This window comes from Podarcis erhardii (assembly GCF_964252035.2).
Source record: "Podarcis erhardii genome assembly, chromosome: 7".
Taxonomy (NCBI): domain Eukaryota; kingdom Metazoa; phylum Chordata; class Lepidosauria; order Squamata; family Lacertidae; genus Podarcis; species Podarcis erhardii.
The window spans coordinates 60,786,115-60,814,049 of record NC_138511.1 but is presented as its reverse complement, the minus strand read 5'-3'; the positions used below and the strand labels follow the sequence as shown (position 1 = coordinate 60,814,049).

The 27,935-nt window shown below is 41.5% G+C and overlaps 1 protein-coding gene across 1 annotated transcript; it reads right to left on the bottom strand.

The window, feature by feature from the left end:
• Positions 1-1,836: 1,836 nt before the first annotated feature.
• Positions 1,837-27,935, bottom strand: SPOCD1 (SPOC domain containing 1). The gene is made up of 16 exons (XM_081870373.1): positions 27,901-27,935; positions 25,496-27,009; positions 24,418-24,471; positions 21,181-21,285; positions 20,349-20,501; positions 18,252-18,354; positions 15,276-15,411; positions 14,749-14,908; positions 14,266-14,382; positions 13,710-13,835; positions 12,940-13,057; positions 12,533-12,674; positions 10,999-11,152; positions 8,231-8,320; positions 5,705-5,891; positions 1,837-3,881 (listed from the first exon to the last, which is right to left on the bottom strand). Exons 2-16 carry the CDS (start codon positions 26,792-26,794, stop codon positions 3,085-3,087), a joined length of 3,741 nt encoding a protein of 1,246 aa, XP_081726499.1. The 5' UTR covers positions 26,795-27,009; positions 27,901-27,935; the 3' UTR covers positions 1,837-3,084.

Here is a 27,935-nt window from a genome sequence, read left to right as displayed (position 1 = left end):
CCACATGCATTAAAAGTCAAATTACAGATTGCCATAATAATAAGCTATTATGGCGGTGGGGGGAGTGTTTAAAAATAGTCATTGTTCCACGTGCCTTAAGTTAAAAATAACTCCATTAAATGACTTGCTTTTGCAATTAAGGCTACCCATCAAGCTTGAGGATTATAAGTCTGTTTTTTATTGCCATAAGAATAAATCCATGTTGTACAATACAGGGCCACTTAAAGGAAAGTTATGCAGCTATATTTAAAGATTGTTTCCAGCAAATCAAATAAATGCATTATGAAACAATGTTTGCAACTGGAAGATCTATTATTTTTGCTCACTTTTGCAATTTTGCGTCCCTACTTTCCTATTTGCACCAACAGCAGCAGGAGGGTCTTGCTTTATTTCTTTATACCATGTGTCAAGTGAAGCTCCACAGGTCCTGGAGCAATGACTGAATGCAGCGGTGGGTTGCATGAGGGCCAATAAGCTGAAGGTGAATCTCAGTAAAATGGACTAAGTGTGTGGCTTGGATAGCTTACCTGAAAAGGATGAGGATGAACTCCATCTGCAACAGGGGAACGGAACTGCCGGCCAACGGGTCAAATTTGAACCAGGACAGGTCCCAATATAGCATACTCTCACCAGCCTCGCACCTGATGTCCCATGTAGAACTCGAACATGCAGCTGATTCCTGCAGAAAACTGCTTTCTCTGCTCTATGCTTGGGACTTGGAAAGCACCGAGCAGGTCTAGCAAAGCCCCTTGAGCTGCAACTTCCAAGCACCCAACAACCAGCTGGCTTTTGGGTGCTTGGGAAGTGCTGTGTAAGAATCTTTACAGGTGAGTTGCCCCACCCACCTGTCAAGGATCTGGGCTGTTAGACCCAAAAGGTTCCCCACCTGTGCTCTGAAGAGTGGTTTACCAGGGAAAGCGGAAGGGCAAACAGAAAGCTCAGACCCATGCTTTCTAGAAGTGGGACAAAAAAACTGGACAAACCCATAGTCTGTAAGTTCTGCTTGATTTGCTGCTGCTGCTGGAGGCTGAGCTGGCTTCCACATCAAGGAACATCATTTTCCATATATGGCTCGTTTGCCAGCTACAGTGGTACCTCGGGTTAAGAACTTAATTCGTTCCAGAGGTCCGTTCTTAAGCTGAAACTGTTCTTAACCTGAAGCACCACTTTAGCTAATGGGGCCTCCTGCTGCTGCCGCCGCGCCGCTGCTGCGCAATTTCTGTTCTCATCCTGAAGCAAAGTTCTTAACCCGAGGTACTATTTCTGAGTTAGCAGAGTCTGTAACCTTAAGCATCTGTAACCCAAGGTACCACTGTATAGCCATCCCTTCACAGGGAGAACCTGGTGAAGTGACCCATGCACTGTTAACTTCAAGGTTGGGCTAGCGCAATCCACTCTGTATGGGGCTGCCCCTGAACTTGGTTTGGAAGCTGCAGCTAGTGCAGAATGCAGCAGCTAGGTTGTTAGCTGGAATGCCTTACACCACCAGCATGCAACAACTATTCAGAAAGAAATGCATTTGAGCTGAAGCATTTGGGACTATTGGTTTTGCAGGTGCCTTTCTGTAGTTAATGAAGAAACATTTGCTTTCTGCTTTTACATGCTACAAGCTGATTTTGGAGGGGATAGAGAGGCCTGCTGCTAGAAAGAAGACTCTGGATCAGATGTTCCTTCCCAATCTTGTGGTCCTATTGCATTTTACTAGCATAATGCTATCAACCAACTCTGCAGAATACAGGTTGTTGGAAAACTAAGTTTAGTAACTTTTTGCAACCTCAATGAAGCTTCAGGTCCACCTTGAACCTCTTCATACACAATACGTCTAGACAATTCCTCTTATAACAATTAACAAAGCTTTTATTGCTATGAACAGCTTAACAGAAAAACAGAAAAATCTGTCATGCTAGCATTCTGTGTGCAGATAACACCAGTACCAACCCAACTTTCATCTTATAACATCAGTTTTTTTACCACTAGGGTCACTCTCTCTTACCCCACACAACCACATCTAATTTCAAAAAAACCCAGAAATAGTGGAACTTTATTCACTTGTATCTCTCACCATCAAACCCTTTTGTTCAGGAAGTTATTAAGCATGAATCTGCATGGTCATACTGGAGAATGCTTGTTTTCAGGCTATACTGAAAATGTGCTTGTGGTGTACCAATCAGCTTTGCCACAGACAGTTTGAGATTTTGCATGCCAAGGCTCACACCATTTACAGAACCAATCAAGATGAACCACAGTGGCAAATGCATTATTTTAAAACCCAGATCTGCTCTGATCATTTAGAAACGAGGGAGTCCAATTTGAAGGGTAACGGAGGGTGAAAAACCTTCCACCACTTGCAGCTTACACCATCTGCTCCCCAATGTGATTTCCCCCTACCTGAATGCTGTTGTTGTTGCCATTAGAATTCCCATCTGCTGTTTACAATATGGTTGGCAGAGATACAAGTCTCAATACATCGACCTGCGACTGTTGCATCCAATTTGGTAGCAAGAAAGCTTTCCAGGAAAATAGAGGTGGCCCTTTAAGAAGTGGTGTGCAAACATTACTTGGCAAACCAGTCCATGTGGTATCATCTTCAAAACAAGAGGTGAAGATCACATTATCTCTCCCACTGGTTCTCCAGTTTTCTGGCCAGGTACAGATGCATGGCAAGATTCTCCATGGCAGGACAATACACCTGGCTGACTGACTGACCAAAATTGTTACGTGAATGCTTAGTACAGTTTGGTCATCAGTATTCACCTCTTAGTGGCTTGCAAAATCATCACCAATGGTCATAATGTTTTTTTCACCACGAGCACACTCTGAATATTGATCAAATCTTGCCAGAGGGCAAGGATTATGAGAGTCATGAACAACAACAACAAAAGCAAATATATATTTAAAAAGTTGGAAAAGCACAAATCCAATATTAGGTTTCCTTCCCCCCCACACCTTTTTCCCCGAGATAAATTCTTAATTGCATTAGAAGATGGCTGCTATGCCTCACCACAATCTTTAAAGCCACCTTTCCCTTTCTTTGCATTTTGTTTTTAAACAACTACAGTTTAGTCCTTGAGGGCCACAAGGCTCTTAGGGCATCTGTGCATTAGGCCCCTGAGTCTGGAGATGGGACTCAACCTGCTGGATGAGGGATAAAGTTTCTTGCAACAATGAGTTGGGTTCTCCAGCAACATATGCAATGCAAGGAATCTGGGGCGAAGATAGAACCTGTGACACTTCGCAAGGTGGCAAAGCATCAGCACAAAGGATGCTCTGTAAGAATGAGGAATCTATTATGTTTGCTCCATCTGCTTCATGTTGATCTGGGCACACAGGCTCAGAAGACAAAAGAAGCTCAATAGTCTTCCAGATATGTGATTGATCAGAATCACCACAGAGCTGCAAATGATCCCTGTCCTGATGTGGCTGTGCTCCCAAGATTCCCAGACTCAAATTGCTCCACTGTTCCACTGCCCAAGAAGAACTAGTTAGTGACTGGAGAGTCTCACCTACAGGAAAGTGGTTGGCTTCATTTCCTGCCTCTTCATGCCACAAAGAGGAAGGATCTCTATGAAATGTCTCTCCACCAAGCTCTTCAGGGTGAACAAAGACAGCATCAGCTGATAAAGGCTCTTGTCTTGGAAGGACTAGCAAGGGCCCCTCATTTCCACAGAGAAGGCTATCTATGGACAATTGTGGTGGTGGCCATGTCTGGCAAGTGTCCACTTTTGGAAGAGAAAAGCTATCAGCTCCAGTGCTATCCTTTAAAGTGATATTCTTTCTCCTGGCTTTTGGCAAAGGATTAGACATTGTTTCCAAACTGCCTGTACATGTTCTCTTGGGCAGAATTAGTCCCAGCAACAAAGAAGGGTGGCATGGCTCAAGCCCTATGGAAAGAAAGAAAGCAAATAAACGAAATGACATGTTTCTGTAACTCTAGTGACAACCCAGGGACAAAAGCATGAGAATCTCAGCCGTTCTTAAAACAGGTGCCTTAGCTCCTAGAAAACTACAATAATTTGACTGCAGCATGCACCCTGACCTTTTAAAAGCAAACTGGGGGGAGGGGCAAATCATTCAATAATTTAAAAAAATCAAGTCCTTAAACCCACTAGCAATCATCTAACCTGTTTAGAAAAAAGCAGACGTGTACTGCTTTAGAAAATGTAAAATTTATGGTGTGTGTCTAAGGGTTTAACACCAGACACAGACCGAAGTGATGTAGTAGAATAATCCTTATTATGAAACTTCATTTACATGATGGAATCACTTCAATCAATTTGGTGCTTCCCACTGCCCTGCCTGCCTCTCTTCATCCCCTCACATCAGTCCTAGGAAATAGCATTCTTGATAAATGGACACATGATTCCCTAGCGCTTTGCAATGAGAAATAAAAGGATACCACCACTTCCAAATGTCAACAAATACATTTTAATATCCTGCTCCAGCCAGATGATCAAATTCTGTGCTGTCTCAGAATAGGCATGCAAAGGTCATATCAGATAACATGATGAAAAAGGCCAACGGCAGAGGGATTCAGAAAAGTGGACTTTTTAAGATGACCAGCAATTGAAGGATTCTGCTCAGGGCGGCATACACATATCTGCCTCATACGCCAAACATTCAAGATTCGTTTTCAAACTCTGGGAAGCTCCATCACTCCAGAAGCTCCAATGTGCATACAGCGGTTCCAATGAGTACAGGCAGCTCCAAAAAATCAGTAATGATCCAATTTACTACACAAACCAGCTCTATGCACATACTGGAGTCAGTGCCAACATCTAGGGAGGACTCAGAAGCCCCAGAATCCTTCAGTGTACTTCTTATTTTCTTTCCATGGCCTGTATTCTCTGGCAGATATTTTGCAATAATATATGCTAAACATCTGTTTCCTAGTTCCAAAATTTGGATTTGTTTTGGTAGCAAATATACAGAGCCTTGGCACTCTTGCCATTAGCACATGGCCTGGGTATTTTTCACTGAGTTACTCCAAGGGATATGTCATTCTTCACACCATCCAGTACGTTATCTCTGGTGAATCAATGAAAATAATAAATGAATGGAAAGAAAACCTACCCACGTGACTGAAAAAATGAAAGTTTACTAGCCCCTTCTTTCTCCCCACCCCACTTTCTCCCCAACTCTCTTCTCCCCCAACTGATGTACTGTATACATCAAAGTTTCACATCGAATATAACTGATCTGTAGAAAGAACTTTATGATCTGAAAATAGAGATGATGTATGTACTTTTGTAACCCCAGAAAATCTTTAATAGAAAACATTTTTTTTAAAAGTCCTCTTGTTCGCTTTTACACCTTCTGCCTATCAGTGTCATTAGATTCTGTATACACCTTCTGCCTATCAGTGTCATTAGATTCTGTACAAGCTTCTGTATGCTGAGAAGTAAAATTTCTCTTTTGTTTACCCTCTCTGTGCCACGGTACAAATAATCTTATAAACCTCTATCATGTTCTTCCCTCCTCGGTCTTCCCCCACCCCCAATCTAACAAAACTGCTTATACAAACAAAATTCATGCAGAAAAGAAATTGTAGTAGAATAGCCATATTAGTTTACAGTGGAAAGGAAAATCTGAGTATTGACTTAATGTGGCACAAAGTGTGTTCTCCAGAAAGATATCTATGATAATTGTTCAACTCCACTTCCATGAACTTCAAGAAAAAGGAGAAAGATTTGTTCCCAGTTCCTACCTGGACCACCAAATGCGTGCAGTTTAGAAGGCACAGGCTGGTAAGCTGCTAATGGCACCATGAATATCTCCATCTGGTTGCTGTCCACGATGCCATATCTCTGTTTATTGTTCAAGTAGGAATACAGAGTGTTATAAGGGTTGAAGCCTTTGGGTAAGCTGGGGTGGAATCTTATCACTCCCATCTCCTGCGCAAACATGGGAAGAAAAAGAAAGGAAGCTATTATCAGGGAGTACTGAGCTCCTATGAAAAGGAACATTTTGCCTATTGAGCACCTGCTCTTCTTGTAAGTGTCAGGGCATTCAGGCCCAAACAACACAGCTACCAGATCAGGAGGGGCTCTGTGGCTGAAGAGCTTTTCACACTTCCTTTGGAAGAAAGCCTAACACCTCCCTTCTGCCATCTGACTTACTGTTGCTGGTACACCACTGTGGCCTCAAGCCACCCTGCAGATCAGGTCAGGTCGGGATGAAAATTTCTTCAGTCAAGAATAAGGGTGGCAGCAGGGAATGGCTCATCAAGTCCGGGGCCTGGAAATCACATCCACTGCTGTAACGTTAGGTCATGCTGGACTGTTTCTAGCTACAGTTTGACTCAAAGCCAGAAGGTAGGGCCTGAAGATGAGTGTCTTATCTGCCTCCCTGCTACCACTTTATAGTTGTTGGTAACTTCTAGGTTGCCACATCTGGCAGCAACTGGGGGTGGGTTGGGGGACATCAGATGCTGCACAAGATATCTGGGAGTTCCCAAGTGGTGTCCACTCCAGTTGCAGCCTCTCTGACAGAGAGGGAAGAAGAATGCATTTAGTTTCCAGTGGATGTGAGGCTTTCAGCCCTTCTATTCCCACATTAAGCTTCTAGTTTTTGCATTCTTTATCTATTTCGTTCTATTTGTACTTTTGTTTGATTTTTTGTATACATTGCTCACTTCTAGCCATTAAGAGGCTCCAAGAAAGAACCTTCCCTAATCAAGGCAGGAAGATGACAGGAGTTCAAGAAAGATCCTGCCTCCTCAGAAAGTGTTTGTTAGCCCTACCTATTCCGGCCCACAGTCTGGTCCTTTACTATCTGCAACTGCAACACTTCTGGAAACAGGAAAGCGTAACAGAAGAGAGTTCTGGATGGTGCTGACATAATTTTTTTTACTAGGAACTACCAACATAGTAAGATAAAATCCTTGTACAACAACAACAACAATAATAATAATAATTTATTTATACCCCACCCATCTGGCTGGGTTTCCCCAGCCACTCTGGGCAGCTTCCAACAGAACACTAAAATACAATAACTTATTAAACATTAAAAGCTTCCCTAAACAGGGCTGCCTTCAGATGTCTTCTATGGGTTTCTTTCCTTATAAATGCCCCACCACCATCTGTTTGATGAAACAGATTTGCATGTAAAGGAAAGGCAAGAAGTAATTACTAAATTTGTTCTTTAGCTCAGAAATTACAGATGTAACTATCAGGAGGCCCTAGATTGCTAAGAGCAATGTTATTCACCTTCCAATCTAGCTACAAGGGCTCATACTGTTCTTTGATTTATGCTGCGCATCTGGTGTTGCAGTATACTGGGTGTTACTTACTTACTTACACACACACAAACACACACACACACACACACACACACACGGGCTGGGCAATATGATGATATATCATCCAAAACCAGTTTGAAGTCTATAGCGTGATAGTTTCATAGTTTTTGACCGGACAATATGTCATGAATATGTCATGTGTGTTAGGGCTATGCAATATATCATCCAAAACCAGTTTCAATACCATATCATGATACTGGTTTTATCATTTTTGACCTGACAATATATTGTGAATCACAATGTGTGTGTGTCTGTGTGCTATGCAAAAATCACAATGTGGCGAAAACCGTAAAACCCGCCAGTGCCTCTACATAGCTCCATCGTTATTTCAGACATTATGATTTATCAGTATATTGCAATGTTTAGCTAGTGATATATCACAAAGTTGAAAAGCAGATATCGCCCAGCCTTACTGTTCACCTCTACATAGTTTCAGCCTTATTTCAGACACCGTGATATTGGTATATCGCAACACTTAGGTGGTGATATATCGCGATGTTGAAAACCAGATATCTCCCAGCCCTAACACAAAAACCTTAAAACAATGTCATTAAGCTACAATCCTGAAACAGTTCAGAGCAAAACTACAATCCTTGAATGATATATCCCTGGACCCAACCAGCAGAAAAGCAAAGTCTGGATGAGAGAACTTTTGTTCAGAGCTGCATCTGTGCTACCTTCCCTATACAGATGACACACACATGCACCTGCAGAATTACCTATGGTAATTACAGAAGCAAAAAATCTGCTACATAGCTGATGCTATGTAACATGTAATTTGGCTCCAAATCCCACTCTTTACAAAGGAGGATCCTGAGGAGGCACAAATCTGCATTGGATGCTCCTGATGGGGCTGTGGGAACCTTCAAGGTCAACTGTGGTATCAAATAAGCAACAGAGCCTGATTAAAATAAGAACCTTTCAGTGAGATACCTTGCTGTTTGCTGGCCATATGCTGTCTAGATAGGACCAGACATCATCCGGGAGAATACAGCCCCTTCCCTGTAGAAGATGTGGTAAGGCCTGGATGAATCACAAGAGCATAAAGGAAGATCACTATCATAAGAGAAATCCAGATGTCTGTGATTGAATTTGGTTTTCCAACAATACACTGATCTAGTGGAAACAGATCTAGAATGAACATTATCTTAGCAGCCGTTCTAGGGCTGTTTTAAGGGCAGCAGTTCTCTCCTTACTGAAGATGGGGAGTGAGGGGAGGCTTCCTAAAACTTTCATGGAAGGAATATGATTTGAAGCATGGATTTTTCATCTCATAATTTACTGTCTTAGTACACTACACCAGCTTTATGACTTATTGTCGCAATATCAGAATCCCTGGAATATCAGTTTCAACTTAACCAGGGAAGAGTAGAAAGATACCTTATTTTGTCCTCTCTTTTTACCCTGCTGCTCTAACAGAGACAGTAAGGCCTATTTAGCTGTTGCTTATCCCTCCTCCAGAGCTATTAGGACTTGGTCAGCAACATAAAAGGGATGCTCCGATAAGAGTAGTGGCAAACTTGCTGAAAGTTCTTAAATGGGTGGAGGGAATGTGGAGGTATTGCGCTGTACCTAATCTAGCCCTGCTCATACCCAGTAGAGGCTCTTACACTTGGACTACTGGGGCACAACCCTCCCAAGGAGAATGTCAAACACATTTTTAAAGGACCCCCCCTCCCCAATTTCAAAGCCACCCATTCTTTCCTGTCCCTCTGGAGATATTTCCATCCATCTCCTTTTCTCTGGCCAATCTACTCTCTGTATCACTTAGCCACACTTAATCCAAAAGTATTGGATAGTAAAGAGGTCCCTCCCATGTTCCTCAAGGAGAACTGCCAGTTTTTGAGCCCTGCTAGAAAAATGCAACCTGTGCCGTTAATAAAGAGAGTGCAACTCGTACAGCACGTAGGCGAAAAATATTCAGTTGTTCAAAAATAATTTTACACCATTTATCAAATATGTGAGAAAGAGACAATTACTTACAAAGTGCCATGAAAACTTACAAACTACCTAAAATAAAATGAACTTGCAATATCATATTTATGGGCTCTGGCTGAACAGTTTCCCCTCCTTCCTGTTATGAAGGCAATCTACATTGACTAGAGAGGACCTAGTCTCTTCCAGCCTTATCAAATCATTCAACTGTTCTGAGCAAACTCACGAGCCATTTCCCTGAAGGCCAGATCTCCTCATGGGTTTTAGCAGTACTTTTTTCTGGAAAAAATGTGGAGGAACTCAACACAAAGCTTGTCTGTCTGTCTGTCTGTCTGTCTGTCTGTTTGTTTGTTTGTTTAATGCGGGATCCAGTCGCAGTGCCACACACATACAGGCAGTGGTTAAATGTAAGATGTGATTAATAAACTCAAGCAAACAATGATCTGGATTAGAAATGGCCACAACTTTATTGATTACAGATATAGGTGGATTTTTGGCTCAGGCATTAGGTGTATATCTGTTTCAGGCCCCCCCCCCCCAAAAAAATTTTTTTATTAATTTTAAAAAGGTAAGGGAAGCAAGCTCCTGCTCAAAAAAACCCCTTGGATTTTAGTAACCAGAGAATTAACATGTTTCCTTCCCCAAAAGAGCCATTTTATTTTAATATTTTGTTTTGTGACTTTGCTAGAGAGCAACCAAGCAAGCAATAGCGGTCACATTGTGAGTCGTTTTCCTTTAAAAATATCTATTTTTTTATTTGGTCACTTTGCATTTATTTTTGTGAATTTTCTGGGAGAATGGTGGATAGCTTGTGTATGTATTGCAACGAACTGTGCATTAACCATTTCCCTGTACTCACTCATTAAAAGCTGCAGCAGGTGTTGGTAAGGATTCTTTTAATTTAGAAAAAAAATGTGTTTTGGATAATGAAAAGTTAAAATTGATTTGGGGTGAGGATAACTACATGCAACTGGAAGCAAGTGTTCCTCACATTTTAAAACTTTTTGCATGTTTCTTTAGTTCTTTGGAAATGGATATGTAGCTGTAATCAATACACGAATTCACAAACTTATGCTGTGAGGTCTGTCTTAATTTCTAAATAAGAGATATGCAGTCAATATTGTCTGAAAATGATACTTGAACCCTCTTGCTTAGGAGGTCTTCCCCTGTCCATAGATGTGCAAAGAATAATGGGTGTTTTCCATCAAGGAGACGGTGGCAATCTGCACGTCTGTAATGGCACACTTTCTTAAATAAGTGTTGTATGAGTCCTATTGTGATGAAGCAAGGTTAAAAACTGCAACCTGTCATGGGCCAGGAGTCAGCTTCTCCTGCTGAACAGCAGCCTGAAGGGGGAGAAGGCAGAGTGACTCCACCTGCAGCTGATCAGCCTTCAAGGACACAAAGAAGGCACTGATGAGAACCAGCTGGCTCCAGCCTTCTTAAACAGAGCTCTCAGCAGCAGTCAGAGTCTGGAAACAAACCCTGTGGTTCCTGGCCCTACCTTGCTGCTTCCTGCTCTCTCTTTGGACCCTTGGCTTCGTGATCATCTGATTCCCCAACCTCTGGATTGTCTATGTGGATTGCTGTTTGCCCAACCCTTGGAACGGACTTTGTATGCTGACTCTGCCAGGTGCATCTCAAAGACTTTTATTTCCTGTTTGTTTGGGCTCGCACTCCACCAAGCTCTGCACGCTGTTGCTTGGCAACGGGACTATAACACAGCACTACCAAGTCAAAGTGTTACCAGCCACCACTGCTCATACCTGTGACAGATTACAGCTGGATCCAGAAACAGGATATGCTTTTGCCACAAATTGCTTCACACTGAACATGTGAATGACTCCTTCCCAGATGGCGGAGTTCCTGGGCTGCTTCTCCAATCGTCGATGTTTCTTTGGAATGTGAGGTGAGATGGGGCTAAAAGAGTTGAGGAAATATGCAAATCCAGTTCTGTTCAGAATTGTAGAAGTGGAAGAGACCTCGAAGACCATCTAGTCCACCCCCACCCCACCCCCGGGGCTCAATGTAGGATCTGCAATACAGCATCTTGCAACTACAACATCCCAAACAGATGGCTATCCACTCTGCTTAAATAACTACAGAAAAGAACTCGCCACTTCCAGATTCATGTTCCACCATCAAATAGCTCTTAGTAAATGTCTTCTAATGTTGGCATTCTGCCAGCTCTTGAAGACACACCTGTTTACGCAAGCATTCCCCTGAACTGAACTTCTGGTTTTATTGTTTTAAAAACTGTTTTTAAATGTCATTCTTTTCAACTGCTTGTTTTATTGGGTCCAATCCAAACAGACACAAAGGAATGTGGTAAATGGAGCCTGCTATTCCTCCTGCTCCTCTCGCTGCTAGCTATCCCGAAGAGTGCAGCTATTGGCTATTCAAAGCGGGATCGGCAAGGCTGGGGAAGAACATTTCAAGCTATTGGGACACTCTGTTGTGGACCTTAAGGTAGCTATCCCTGAACAGAGGAACTTCAAAGGGAAATCCCAACATGAAACGGCCGAGTTACAATTTATCAAGAAATTTGATTCTAGTTCATTTGGGCCTGAATAGAGACAATTGTTTCCTGTCCAACTACAGGTGTTATTTTACTCAGCAATGCTAAGCAGATTCTGTTATCACCAATTGTTATAATGTTTCATAGTGTTTGCATACAGTTAAGCTCTAATTAAATTGGCACAGGCTGTACTTTTGTACTTCCTTAGCAATGAACTCCAGTTTTTATACTCCCTCACTCCCCCGCCCCCTTACACACATACAAACTGAGAGGTACTGCAATGCATCTGATGAAGTGGACTCTAATCCATGGATCATTGTTTTTTAAACTTTTGTTAAGTCGGAACATTCAGAACTATTCCTCAACAACTCAGCCAATAACAGAGGACATACTGATACCAAATATGACAGCCAACAACTACAAAGGTTCCAAAAACACCAGACTAAGTCTCAGAATTTTTCTTCTATCTGTTGGATGGGTGGTAGAAGAGTAAGAATCACATTTCCCCTATAAATCTAGATGTGCTGTGCTTTATTATCTCATTTCTCTCTTGGACCTAAAAGGCTATCCAATGGAAATTTTCCTCTTACCCTTGTATGAAGGGGAAATGGCAATGCATGCCTGAGTTACTGCTACAGCTTAAACAAAGCTTCACACATCTCAGACTGACTTATTTCTTTTAAGGTTTAATGTATCGCATTTTTAAAAGTGTTGCATTATTTATAGGGTTTCTATCTTCAATATTAAAGTTCTGGGGGTTGAGAAGTATGAATTATACAGACCTGTCCACATGAAGAGGCCTTTCTCCTTCCTCTGAGAACATGGTGCTTGGGTGCCAATGTTTGGTGGCATTTGCTTTCTGTTTTAAAGCGTGCTTGTACGTAGGTGGCTTAAATCCCTGCTCACTGCCGGCAGTAATTTGTCCTAGAAAGCCAGAAGGAACAGTGCTATTTTCCCCCCACATTAAAAGATTCTGAATCAATTTTCAAGAATCCTTTTTCTCCGTTGTCAAATTTAATTGGCAGGCCCAAGATTTTTCTACTGCCGCTTGGATTTGAAGAAATAATAAATAAAAACTCACAAACTCAGAAGGTCAGTCTTATAAAGAATGGCTGGAATCTTTAATTCGGTGGTCCAAAAAAGCAATCCCTCTTTTTGCTGCAGAATGTTAACAAGTTTGGTAACTTACCAAAACAACTAAGATAGTTAGGATCCTCAGAACGATTCCGCTGAACATCATCTGGGTCTCTCACAGATACTCTAGGAATCTCAGAACTATGGTTCACCTCTTTAGGTGACTGTGATCCCTAAAAATAATGCAAGGTGGCAAGTTACTGTGCCCTTAACTTTTGGTTTCACCGACTACAATTAGTCTCATTAGTTAAACAACTCAATAGTCAATTAATCGGGGGGGGGCAATTAAAAGTTTACAGCACTTGTAAGAGCTAATGTTGACTCCTTTACAGCATCTGCCAAATCATGCGGCTCTCTGATCCTATCCAGAACAGGCTCTGACCAAAGCACTACTGAAAGCATGATCAAACTCACTAACAAGAAGTCGAAGGGACTATAGTGTGAGGTGCACCATTACTTTTCAGACCTGCACCCCCAGGGTCCCTACGCAGGTTCCGTAGTACAAGCAAGTGCAACCCATTGCTCTTCTTTTATAGTGATTACAGGAAATTTTAATGACAAGCAGGGAAAAGTCTAGGGCCACATTTAGGCTCTGTTTTTGCTGCACCTGCTTGGACTCAAGGCACTGGTACTGTTAAGTAGTTCTCTACTACCCAACAATCTGCACAGAAACCTGTGTCAGAAATTCATCACATGCAGCTCAAATGCCTGCTTCATGCAATCTGGTTGATCTCAGGCACCTATATATTTTTCCTTGAGCATGAAATGATTTGCACAGTATATGCTCTGTTGGTTGTGCTTGTCTGAACATCGCTATCTACTCACAAATATTTCTTGGAACATCAAGTCCTCTTCTGCTTCTCTCTCTATCTCTACAATTCCTTTGTGGTTGAATTTTGCAGAGCAACACCTTGGTGCTTCTTGTTCCTCTCTCTCTATTATTTCCAGCGCCTGCAAACAGCACAGTGATGTAGGCATGGCTCTAAATATGCATTTTGGGGGGCCACTTCACATATAATGCTTTTGGGCTTACACTTGATATATAATGCACAAATGCAATAAACATGTGTTTACCAAGATAGTATCATACACATACACTTGTTATAGAACCAGGGTTGGCTATGACCTGAAGCATACACTCAGTGGCACAGGTTTGCCACCACGTATGTGTGAAAGAGTCCTAAGGCTAGGATACACATGGAAAAATAAAGCCAAGCATGTCCCACCGCTGGGCTTCTATTAGGACATATTTTTCTCTAGTAAGTAAATTGCCGTCAGATAAGCATAGAGCAAGCTGCTGACTCAGAAACAACTTCGGGGTCCAAGCTGGAAACTGATTCACTCTGCTTTGCCTTTTCCTGGGCATAAAATGATTACTTACACGTTTGTTCTCTTTGGCTCTCCACTCTGCTAGTTCCGGGGGTGCCATCTCAAAGGAGCTCATCTGAACTAGTCTCTTGGGGGTAATCTCCCCAAATATTAATTTGCGGAAGAGGTACTGAAATAAAGTGAAACAAGCAATCCTCATTAGAAAGATTATTTATTAGAATAACAATAAATCAATCCACAGCAGCAACCTGAGAGAGTGAGCCATTTTGCATAGTCAAGGATATCTTACTAGCACAGCCAATTTAAAAAATAACAGTGATGGCCAGACACATCTTTCAGCCCTAGAGAGGGAATAAAGATTACTGGATGACAAGTGTAACGAAGGGTACAAGTCAACAAAACATAGGGGGGGGGGAATGTCTATCTTTCACCGCGATTTACAATCTTTGCTTAATAAGGAGAATCACACTGCCCATTAAAAATATCATGAGGCAAATAAAGAGTTTTGTGTGCTTTTTCATTTTGTTTTTCTGACCTGGTTTTCTGCAGATTTTAAGTTGAAGAGCAGACTGCGGTACTTGTTCTTGTAGTTTTGTTCAACACAGCAAAACCGTTTGAAAATCTCCTGCTCCACTTTCTTTGCTATCTTCAAGATTGTTTTTTTCTGTACACACAGGTCAGGCAAATCGTCCAACCTGAAACACAGAAGGCAAGGAATGTGTTGATTTACCTAGACAGGGCATCCACACAAGGGCTGATCTGCAAACATGTCTGCACTTTCACAAATAAATTGGTCAGTGGGCCAAGCCCAGAGTCCACAACATCTCAATGCAACAGATAAATGTGTAATGCCAGTGTGGTATAACTGCTAGTTATTGACTTGGGCCATTGTGAGGATATCATGGGTTATCATGATATGTATTATGTCTTGTACTTTTTGAAGGAATGGTGGGATAAAATGAATAATGCTACAAATGTTTCAGATTAACTTTACCACCTTACAATCAAGACTCATACGTAAGTTCCTTTCCTGTGTAGACTGAGATGTCCAGGCATTTTTACCTTTTCAAAAGAGCTTCCCTCAAGGCATCCACAACCTTACGACGACTTTGTTCCTGAGTCAGCTGAGAACTGTGAACTGGAGCTGGTGCCTTATTAGGTCCCTGGCATCTCTTATTCTTCCTTGTCCTATTATCATCTTAGAACGAAAGAAAGAACTTTCAGATCTTCCAACATTCTCCCAAAGGAATTTACAGAACAGAAATTATATGAAGACCCAGTACTGCCTGCTTTTAAGGCAGGGGTATGGAACCTCAGGCCTGGGGGTCAAATGTAGCCTTTCAGACCTCTCTGTATGACCCTTGGAACTCTCAAGACCACAACCACCCATCACTGGCCTTACTTTAAAGAGAATTTTTGCCTTGTGTGCTTGAAATATGCGGCCCTTGTTTTTCTTGATGGAGGGGTGTGTGTGTGGAGAAAGTAGTCTACAGTACAAAGGTAAAATTTCTATTTGTTGCTCTACCCAGTTTTGCCTCCGGCTCCACCTACCACTGGCATGTGGCCTTCAGAACATTGCCTAGAATGGAACAAACATTGTTTCCCATCTGTTTAAGGGGTTAAGCTTTTCTGAAAAATCAATGGCTACATTCTCAGTTATAGAAGTGAGAAACACACATGCACTCAAAACAGCCAACCCTCATTTTCTTCTCCCAGCTGAAGACTGCTCTCTAGTAATCAGCAGCCAAAAGCAAAATATATCATAGAACTATATAATTAGAACTTGTATAAGCAATCCTTTTTGGGGAGTAATGGCCCCACAATTTTGTTTCAAGGCGCAAATATTATTTCCCCCCACTGCTGCCCCAGGCTGTGCTTGTTTTATACAACACCTTCGTATTGCTGGTTAAATGCAATTCACCCTCAAGCTAACACCTGTTGCCACTGAGACACTACAAGATGACTGCATGATGGTCAGCTACATGAGCACTTCCCCATTTTTAACATCTGAACATTCATTGATATAACCTATAAAAAGGAGGGGGGAGTAGCCAGCATGAGCAGACCCAGGAGTCTAGAGCTGTGAAGATGTTGTCAAATGCTGTTGCTTTCATTCCACAGTACTTGGAACCACCGAGGAATAAAAAGGAACATTTTGCTACCACAGCAAAAATGCATATTATTATTCTAATTTGCCTAATGTACTCCAGCTGCTGAACTGCAGCATTTTAAAATCAAAATTTGAGTTTATTTCCCCTCCTAAGTACTAGCCTCAGTCCTAGAGTAAATTTTAAAATATCCACAGAATGGAAAAAAAGGGTGAGCCACAATGTGTCATAGCAGTTGTTGTTCTGGGCATAGCAGGACTCTCAACAGTTTGGTACCCATGATGGGCTTGCTTTGGTTACTGCCAGTGCTGTGATAAACCGTTCAAGAAATAAAGAACTTGCCCTCTTCACAGTTCCTTCCCCAGGGAAGCCACACTGCCAACAGCTTTCTCTACACTTGGAAAAGCATCAGAGCTGAAACTATTTGAGCACACAACCCTTAACTGCTTCAGACAAGGTGTACTATAAGCATTTTTCAGTTGCTGCTTTTTTAAAAAAGAAAAGAACATTCTGCCCTTAGAAAATCTTCTGACTCTAGGCCACCAACAGGTGGTTTTGTAACACCTCATGGACTCAACTAGCCCTTCATCAGTGTGAAAATATACTGGGATTTATCAAATACCACTTCAATATTGAACTGGTTACTGAAATGTTTGAGCTATATAGAAGTAGAACACACAAATCTGTAGCTAGTGAGCTGTAACTGAGCAGGGATAGGGACCCTTCTAGAAGTTATGATTGCAGGGCCCTATCCTCTTGGGCTGTATATAAAGCATCTATTTAATGCACATTTAAAGGACATGAATTTCCCACCCCACCCCCCAAAAAATCCGGAGAACTGTAGTTTAAGGGTGCTGGGAACTGCAGCTCTCTGCTACAACTGCAGTACCCAGGATTCTTTGGGGAAGTTGTTTTTTTTAATACATGTCGTGTACACAGCTTTATACCACATAAAGCACTGTGAACAGTGATACCATGAGCCCCCTCCTGCCAACCAAGCAGTTTGAAAGCACACCAGTGCAAGTAGATAAATAGGTACCGCTGCGGCAGGAAGGTAAACGGCATTTCCGAGCGCTCTGGTTTCCGTCACAGTGCTCTGTTGTGCCAGAAGTGGTTTAGTCATGCTGGCCAAATGACCCGGAAAGCTGTCTGTAGACAAACGCCGGCTCCCTCAGCCTGAAAGCGAGATGAGCGCTGCACCCCATAGTCGCCTTTGACTGGATTTAACAGGCCAGGGGTCCTTTACCTTTACCTTTATTATCTATGAACCCCAATGGATCAGACCAAAGTTTCTATGGGAAGTTACAGGCCTGAGTACAACTGCATTCACCTCATGCGATTTCCAACCAGTAGCATTCAGAGGCATACTGCCTCTGACAGTGGAGGGCAAACATAATACATCCTGGCTACATAGCTTTTATTCTCCATAGATTTGTGTCTTCCTCATTCATTCATTCATTCATTCATTATTTGTAACACTGGTGAGAGGGAAGACTTCAGCCTTGTGAGCTCTATTCTGCTATTCTGTATTTTTGCTATATCTCCATTGGATAACTCCAATATCCACCAACCAGAGTCAGGCATAAAATTGTGGCTGAGTGTATGGAGTCAATTATCTATTGTGTCTCAAAAGCCATACACTAGAATAATCTGCATATAGGAATATAGATCTGTATCTGTGTCGTGGCAAATCAGGTATATGAACAAGAACTCTTATATATATTGTTAACAAATCAATATTCAAATTTTACAAGAGGGACACAGAAACCGATATGCAACTAGCAAAAGCCCAGCCACGATACAGAATTATTTTTAATTAGAATTTACGGATCTACTGTAAAGATGTCTACCTGTCGATTTTACCTTTTGCCCATCCATGGAGACTGATGGCTAAAAGCCATACATGTTCAGTAAATAAGCAGCAACTTACCTAAATTCAAAGGCTTGTGCTGAATGACAGTTTCTGAATACAGCTTCCCTTCATTTTTACTATTTGGTGGCAGAAGAGCACAGTTGCCTTGGCTTTCCTTGTGCTGTGGGAATTGCAGTGAGGATGGTTGGAAGAAAAATGGAACTAAGTTACTGGTTTCTTTGGACCTTTAATCAGGAAAAATTGATAAAGTAAGAGACCTCTTGCTGAATAGCCATAAATGGATTCCTTCTATGAGCCCTAACCATGGCCAAGACTGGTATTGATGAACTGGAAAGAATAAAGATATGGTCCCCTTTAATTGATGGATTGAAGACATGACAGCGCTCACAACATATGAACGGATTGCTTATTGACACAGACTTCATTTGGAGAAATATATTGGCATTTGGAAATAATTTATACAGGATATAGTAGGCTATCAACAATCATATATATATTATGACAATAACAGTACTTACATATCTATAGAAAAATGCAAGTGTAACTGATTATATTGCGGGGGCTCAATTAGTGCCAGCGCCTTCTGTAAAGAGCTTGGGTGTAACCTTTGACGCCTCCCTTTCCGTGAAGGCGCAGGTTGCAGCCACAGCAAAGGTGGCATTTTTCCATTTCCGCCATATTAAGCAGTTGGTCCCTTACCTTTCTCGCCCTGATCTGGCCACAGTGATCCATACAACGGTCACCTCCAGGCTTGATTATTGTAACTCGCTCTACACAGGGCTGCCTAGAAACTGACCTAGAAACTCTAGCGGGTGCAGAATGCCGCGGCGAGGCTCCCTACAGGGTCCTTGCTGTGGGATCACATTCATCCAGTGCTTTACCCAGTGGAGTACAGGGTCAGGTTTAAGGTGCTGGTTTTGACCTTTAAAACCCTATGCAGCCTAGGACCCACGTACCTACAGGACTACCTCTCCTGGTATGCCCCGTGGACCTTAAGGTCCACAAATGAAAACATTTTGGAGGTCCCAGATCACAAGGTGGTTAGATTGGTCGCAACTAGGGCCAGGGCCTTTTCAGTACTGGCCCCGACTTGGTGGAACGTTCTGTCACAAGAGACTAGGGCCCTGCAGGACCTGACATCTTTCCGCAGGGCCTGTAAGACAGAGCTGTTCCGCCTGGCCTTTGGTTTGGTCTCAGTCTAACCCTTGTTTCCCTCCCCTTATGGTTTTTGATCTATGGGCAATGTTTAAAATGAGGCTGCATTTTAAATTGCATTTTAACCTGGATTTTAAATTAGTTTTTTCCTATTATGTTTTTACTGTAATTTTATTGGTGTTAGCCGGCTCTGGCCGAGGAGGGCGGGGTATAAATAAATTATTATTATTATTATTATTATTATTATTATTATTATTATTATTTAGTCTGCTATACCCTACTCTATATATCTACAGTGGGTGGGTGGGTGTGGGTGTAAATTTTTTATTCTTTTTATTTTTCTTTGCACTTTTTTCTTCCTTTTCTTTTTTCACTTTCTTCTGTGAAACTGAAATTCTCTTAATTAAAAATTAATTGAAAATAAATGGGTTCTTGATCTGCTCATTATGTTAAATTTCTCTTTTCAGATAAAGCAGTGTGAGTGCTGCACAAGTAAGTAATCAAACTGACAAAATAGAAATGGTACAATACTTCTTATTCTCTTTACCCATCTCACCAACAGGATACCTTCTGTCTATGATAGGAATTGACAACTTGGTGCTTTCTTGGCATTCCTAAGTCAATCTGTCAGTAATATTGCTGGTCTATAGCTTTCCACTCTGAATGGTTTGTAAGTTTCTAAGGGGGAGAAGTGCAGAGATGGGTCTCTCTCCTTGTGATCCTTCCCATCCACTTAGCCTAAGTTTTGTTGTCTATGCTCAACCTCTAGCCTGTATTACTGCAATGTGTGTGATACATGGGGCTGCTTCTGAAGACGATTCAGAAACTTCAGCTGGTGCAGAATCTGGCAACCAGGTTGCTCACTTGGGCAAGATGGTTTCAGCACTGGCTACCAATTAGCTTCTGGGTCCAATTCAAAGTGCTGGTTTTGACCTATAAAGCCTTAAATGGCTCAGAACCGCAATATCCCAAGAACTACCTTTCTCCAGATGAACCTACCCAAACCGAGATCATCATCTGAGGACCTTCTTCCTGTGCCTCCTTCATGAGATCCAGAGGGTAGCAACATGAGAACAGGCCTTTCTGTTGTGGCTCTCCCATTTTGTGGAATGCTCTCCCCTGGGAGATATGGCTGGCCCCTTCATTATACACCTTTGGACGCCAGACAAAAACATTCCTCTTCAATCAAACCTTTGGTTGATTAACATCTGATACCCTTTTAAATCTGCTGAGAAGATACTTGGTTTGTTTTTGTTCTTATTTATATTACATATTTTGTGGGTTTTATATTGTGTTTTTGTGTTGTGAACTTCCCCGAGATCTATGACTGAATGGCTGCATGCAGATTTCAATGAATAATAATAATATTTCAGCAGCAAGGATAGCAAGAAAGGAAGTTTAAAAAGGGGATATTTTTGTTGCATGGCATTTGCTTTGCTGGATTTTTCAACAAGGCAATCCACTTGACACCAGAGGCAAGATTTAAAAAACGCAACAATGAACAAAGGGATGGATGAACAAATACTCCCTTTAGCCAGCTCTGTGCTGAGAGGTATCAGTCACATTCTCCTTTCACACAGCCTCTGCAGCATGACTGGCACCAGAGACAAGTTCGGCTTCCAACAAATTAATAAGCTTTTTACATCACTATGAAGCAGAAAGAGGCCTGAAACTTATTGCAAACTCCTATCCAATCATCTTCATTAAAAAGGAGCTTCCTCAACTATCTTAACCTTTATTGCTGTCAGCTGCTAAGCATTCTACTCAGTTATTTCATCATGCTGCAATGTAAGAGGGAAATATATACTGAATGGGATCCAGTAATGTGCACCTCGTCATCTGATGAATCCTCCAGTTCTATGAGCTTCCCCAAAGTGAACATTTCATCACCGTGAGTTTGAGTTCCAAGGAGTTTGACTGTTGACCCAGACAATTCCTAAAAGAAGTAAATTATAGAACAAATAGAATCAAACAGAAAATGGTTTTAAATATAAGACTAGGAGAGTATGGGGGAGGAGTGGGAACTGTCGTAAATCCCACCATGGATCTATATTTGGCAGCTAAGCTTTCTGCTTTATTGGATCCAGGAACAGGAATTCATACATGAGGCTAAAAGGCATTAACTGACACATTTGGGTTTGTAATGTAGGTATAATAAACTGATCAAAGCGCTCGTTTCCATTACAAATGCTTCTTCTCTGATTTCTTTTTGGACATTAATAAAGCAGCAGGACAAGAGAGAGGCTCTTATAGTGTTTTTTGCCCTTTTCTGTATCTGTAATACAGATGCAAAATCTAAAGTGGACAGACTGTACACTCAATTTAACGTGACTCTACTTGCTACCTCACATTAATATTTACATGGTCACACAATTTAATTTTATTTTTTAAAATTATGGACAGCTCCTTATTTAAGTCACTTTGTCATTATAGTAAAAAGAAAGGTTGAGGAAAGTTTTAGTGTTATGTAGAAAAAATCATCGTAGCAACAAAAGGCAGCTGTCAATCAATATGCAGCAGAATCCTATTCAGAAGCAAAACCCATTGTATTCAGTGGAGCTTACTCCCCCAGTGACTGCAACCTGAAAAAATTGTTGATCATATACATTTTTCTACCAGTTAATAAGCACATGTGCCCTTCACTAGCAGTCTCACAAATTATAAACTGAAACTCATTGATTAATCAACTAACACTGTAATCACAACCCCCTCTTGCATTGGGCTGGGGAGGAGCCGGTTTAAGAGGTGTCACTCCACAGGTAACAGAGCTCCCAATTTGCCTGTTGGGTGGAAGTGATGCAAGTGGGATCCCCTCCACCCCAAGTGGCAGCTTGCATAAAACCCTAAAACAGGGCATTATGGGAATGGGGAAGTGCTGACCTGACCTGACTTGACCTGCTAGATCTCAAGTCAGCCTCACTATCATCATGTGATGACATCAGGCCCAACGGCTGCACAAGCAAATGGTGGCAAAGTTCCATTAAGACTTTTCAGAACTTTACACCTTAAATTAAAAACATCTTCCTTGCATCTTCTGTTACCTCAAAGGAACAATATTAGAGTCAGAGGGTGTAAGTGTCTAATTAATGTTGATGTGTACCTTTGCTAAACAGTACTCAACATTATAGGAAGATCTTGGTGTTAGGAATAGATATTGCTTGAGTTACATGAAGTACTGTGTAGAACTACCATTCTAATTCCACTTCCAGGCAATCATGGAAAAGCAAGGCTTCAACCAAAAGCACTAGGATATGAGTGTTCAATTCATCCAGTCAGTGCCTGGCCATCCCACACTGAACCACTTCTGATTTCAGAAGTGCCAACTATCTAAAGCAGAGGTTTTCAACCTTTTGGGGACCGCAGCTCCCTTGACCAACTACATTCTTTCTGCGACTTCCCTGTGGGGAAACGCGCTCCAAACCTCAGAAGCCCAATTATGTCACCCCTTGTCTGCAGAGTCCACAGCCCTTTACCCTTTGCCCCAAAGAGAGGTGCCTCTTCACTCCCCACTTGTCTATCCATTCCCCACAGCAAGGACTAGTGGACTGGCTGGCTGGGCTCCCTCATCCACTTGCTTGCTTACTCCAAGGCCGCCTCAGCTCCTGGCAACCAGAACCCCCTGGCCAGCCCCAGAGGCACCATTGGCTAGGGGAAGCTTATAGCCAGGCCTGCTGCAACCAACAGCCACGCAAGCCCTAAGGGGGCAGAGACGCAAGAGGGCAAAAAGCCACATACAAAAAGATAAAATTAGAGAAAGAAGAGAGATGAAAAAGTGTGGTATCTCAACATCCCAGAGACAAATCTCAAGGGAAGAAGAGTCCACTAGAAGAATCTGATTCCTCTGTTCTGCAATACTGATATTTCTCAACTCCTTGTGATGATTAGGATCATTTTCACCCCTCATTTCACTTCATAATTACAAAACTGATCCTTTTGGAAAGTCTGTAGCTTCTTGCTTTCCTCTCCCTTCCATTTGGCTGTTGGTAGGACAAATCAAATAGGCCTACATATGAGCTGGCTCTAGCACAGACACATCTACAAGATAGTCACAAATATAGCTGCAGAGAGAGGCTGGGTTGCAAGTAATTACTGAGCTGGCGCAGATTAACCTGTGTGTGCAACAGCTGATTTACACCTGTCTATTCAGTACATCCACAAGATGAAGCAGCAGCAGACTGCTCCGCAGGCCATCACAAACACACACTGGGGTTCAAAAGTAGTGCTGTGCAAACTGCCCCATTATCAGATTTTAAGTGGCCATCACAAGCTCAAAGTTAATCTGCATCAGTTTACAAATTCGTAGAGTTGTGTACATAACCAAATGCCTATGTAGTTCAGAACACTGAGACAGAACTACTTATTAACTTTCAGAGAACAGGCCCAGCTTTAGGCGTTGGTGTGATTCAGGGGAATATGACTCTTCACGTCAAGCCTGATAACCTCACAATATTTTATCTGCTGTATTTCCAGAGAACACGGGAAGAAATGTCAATCTAGCTTAGTGCTGCCCACAATGGTTGGGCATAGGCTCTCATAGGGACATTCTCAGCCCTACTTGGGAGATGCCACACATGAAACCACTTTGACCTTTTTTTATAATCACATGGTAGATTTTATGAAATGAAATTAAACAAACATTGGACCTGCATGCCGAGCTACAGCCCTTCTGATATTAACATGCCCAAAGGGCTAATAATTGAAGCTGCAGTCCTAGCCCTACTTACTCCCAATTTAATGGGACTTCTGAGAAGACTGCAACCTTAAATTACAACTGACACCCTAAAGCTGACCAGTTTTAACCTGGAACAAGGCATCTACGGTAGGTAATTAACGGTTATTCAAGGGGATAATTAATCAGAGTCAGCTTATTTCCATCCCAGTGCTGAAGTTGTATATCCTACCTCTTTATTATTAAATTTAAAGGAGCTATGTTGCATAACCATACTGCAACTTCAGAAATAAGATGGTAAAGCCTAGAATTCAAATACTGCATTAAAATTAGATGTATTACTTAATCCTCACCAAACCATAACCATAAAGCAATGAGGACAGTAAGAAGATGACATACGTAAAAGACCATTTTTACACCGTGAGATTGATGTGGTCGCAGGCTTTCTTCCTCCTTGGACAGAAAGAGAACACACCAATTATAAACCAACTTTTAAAAGCAATCTCTTTTTTAGTTGGCTGATTAAGAGAAATATCTAACAGATCACCCATCCCCCACACTCACTGTTCCCAAAGAACACCTTTCCAACCATCAGTGTTCAAAATCCAGATAATTTTTAAAGAGTGTACAAGTGTTCTCTGAAGCTTGCCAAGTATGGCAGGAGGAATTACATTTCTTACTCTGGCGGGATTGGCTGAGGCTTTTATCATGAAATTCTGTAGAGGTCTCATTTTAGGGCCAGTTTTCGTAGATGATATTTTTATGTTATAAATAGTCCTGAAACTGTGATAGGATAAAATAACAAATCCCATTTTTTAAAAAATACAAATATTCAGGTTTTCTACTTCACCAAGATTCTTAACCCAGGTTTGAAACTAATTAGAATTTTTTTAATTCTTTTTTTATTTTTCCATTTTACAAATATTTTGACTAAGTTTACAGTCAATGTGCCAAATCTTAATGACCCCCTCCCCGTTTTCTGCAATTACTTATGGTGTATCATTTACCCCTGCATATCCAATTCAAACCTGTTTACTAAATTTTCCTTTTGTATCCCCTTTAAATTGTAACTGCACATTTTTATGTCAATCCTGCTAATGACTTAAGTTGTTTACAATAATTTTTAAAACAGTCCACAGATTTTCCCTATTCTATATTAGGTTTGAAGCTAATTAGAAATCATTGGTGAAGTGGGAAAGCAGGTTATTTGGGACTTACATTTTTAGACTATTTTAATTGATACATTTTACCAAGACTGCCAGCCTCTTTGAGCTTCCTGTCTGGGATGTAAAGGTAAGATACATATGACAAACATGGGTATTACTTAACGGCTGCTAAGGCCAGGTAGGAAGAATTTACAATAAAAAGCATGTGGAATAGGGGGAGGGAATATGCTATCCTAATTGGCTTACTCTTGGTCACTTAACTACAGTAGTGTTTGCACCAGCCTACAGTGAACATGCTACTACAACCACACCTGCACAGGACTGCTTTCTTCGGCTGGTTGAGTATTCACACTTTCTTCTACATTGTTGATCTCGCCATCCAAGTCCTCTTGGTGATCACTTGACATTCTTTTTTTCTCAATGAGCTTGGTAACTGCAGTGCCATCTGTGAATGACTGATACCCTGACTTGCTCTCCAACTGTGGAAAGTCAAGACCATGATCTAAAATAACATCTCCACACTCCAGGTCTCTGAATTTGTTTTCTTCATCTGTGGCACACACAGAATCTTCCTGATCTATAACTTCATCAATTTTCAGAAGAAACCAGCAACTATCCATATTCATGTTCCCAGACAAGGTATTGTTTGGGTTTAGAGTCTCATGTTCTTCCACACCCACTTGTTCTCTGAGAAATTCTTCAGCCGATGCATCCATAGAATCTGAAACAATTCTTTCTCCTATGGACATCTCACTTTTCATTATGTCAGAAACTGTGTCCTTCAAGTCTAATTTAAGATTGGCCCCTGAAACAAAGTTAGGTTCACATTCAGAGTTTGCTTGACATATGTCTGCTTTCTTAACAGTTGTATCAGGCAACAGAGAAGAAGCACCCATTCTTTGGGATATTTTGGAGACCTTGGTTTCACTAAATGAATTTTCAGATGAAAAAGAGGAATAACTTTTGTGAGTCTGTAAAGCTTCTGTATGAAAAGTAGCTATCAGATTTTGACTAGTATCACTGACTGATGTTTCTCCTAAAAAGCTAGGTGATGTGTCCAGATCTTGATACTCTTGATACTGCATCTCATGAATTGGAGAAGTATCTAAACACTCTTTCTCTTTTTCAATTCCTTCTTCATGACAATGATGGATAATGGAATTATCATGGCATGATTCCTTAGAAGAAAATCTTGCAAAAATACCTTCATCACATAGGGCAGATATATCTGTAGATTTTGCTCTTTCAGCTTTAATGCCAAAATCATTATTTGTTTCCCCAGGGTCTGATTCTCCAGAACTTAGCACTTGAACAGAAGTGTCAAGTTCCAAGCCACTTCCCACCTTGTTCACTTTTTCATATTCCAGTTGTCCCCCAGCATTCTTAATCTTGGGGGATGTCTTTAGCTTTTTAGTACAATTTTTATCCAACAAGTCAAACAGGGCAACCCTTAGTTTTTCATAAATACCGTCCTTCCTTTTGTTTTGCATTTTCTGTGGCAATTTCTTTGGATTCAGATGCATTAAAGAATGTTTTTGTTTTCTTTGCTGGTTGGTATCTTTCAAAAGCACATAGCAAGGCTTTGTTAATTTTGTTGCTATACTTTTCATTCTGCTTGCAAGGTTCTGACAAAGTTTCAGAGGCCAACAGTCTGTGTGAGATTTTTTCAGATGGTACAGATTCCTTTCTGAGACCTTATCTGCAATGTCTTTCAGAGTAAGAGCTAACTGTTGCTTGTACTGTTCTTTTCCTGCAAGGTGCTCATTGACCCATGTTGTTTTCTCCACCTTGACTGCAACCTGCCTATTTCGGGAAATGCTGCAAACTGTGGTAGGAAAGAAAAGGTTTTAATTATGGTAGTGGTGTGGTGTAAGGCACAGAATCAGCTCTGCCTCCTAATCCCCCCCCCCTCAGTGTCTCTAAAGACTAATGTACCCTATGCACGCTCAAAATATATAGGCTGAACCAAAAAAATCAGCTTTGCACATGCTCTGCAGAAGCCACACATGTGCAGAATGTACATGTTCACATTAACAGATAAGCCCAGCATATCTAGAGGTGTTCCCTCTTGCCAGATGTTGTGATGCTACTATCCACATAGAATACATGTTCATATCAGCCTAACAACTAATATCACCATCGTACACTCTTTGAAACTCCCTCCACAGGAATATAGGTACAGCCTCATCACTTTAAAAAACCACACTAATGAAAGCATTCTTACTCAAGCCTGTCTGGCAGAATTGTGTTGCATATATATATATATATATATATATATTACACATACACACACAGTGTGCGTGTATACAATATACACATACACATCTACGTTTTCCCCTATTTAAATAATTTCCATGTGTTTAAGTGTCTTGCAAGCTACTTTGAAAGGCCAGCATGCCCAGAAAGGCAGGTTTAAACTACTTTTGCTTTTAAAAGCTGCCCAGACTTCCACCGTCAGTAAAATAATATATATTGTTCTGGGAAGAGGATAGGCTGGCTTGGAACCTAAAGAGCTCTTCATAACTCCAATTTCCCTCCAGAGCTGACCACCGTCTCTCCTATCGATTCTAGAACACCCCTCTCCCTTCCTCACAAACGATTCAAAAAAACGAGACGGGTGTGCCAAACAGGGAATGGGGAAGAACAATTGGAGGGAGGGGGAGGGAAAATGCAGAGAGTCAACAAGCACGCGCTTCTCCCTTAACGATTGCCACACGAGCCTCTTTCCCGGGCGCTGGCTCCTTCCTACGC

Excerpts from the sequence above, each read along its gene's own strand:
- SPOCD1 (XM_081870373.1), bottom strand. The coding sequence starts at position 26,794 with ATGAAAAGTATAGCAACAAAATTAACAAAGCCTTGCTATGTGCTTTTG. Across the intron at positions 13,836-14,265 it reads GAGCCAAAGAGAACAAACGT|GCGCTGGAAATAATAGAGAG; the intron begins GTAAGTAATCAT and ends TGCTGTTTGCAG. Across the intron at positions 11,153-12,532 it reads AGGCCTCTTCATGTGGACAG|CCCCATCTCACCTCACATTC; the intron begins GTCTGTATAATT and ends CAACTCTTTTAG.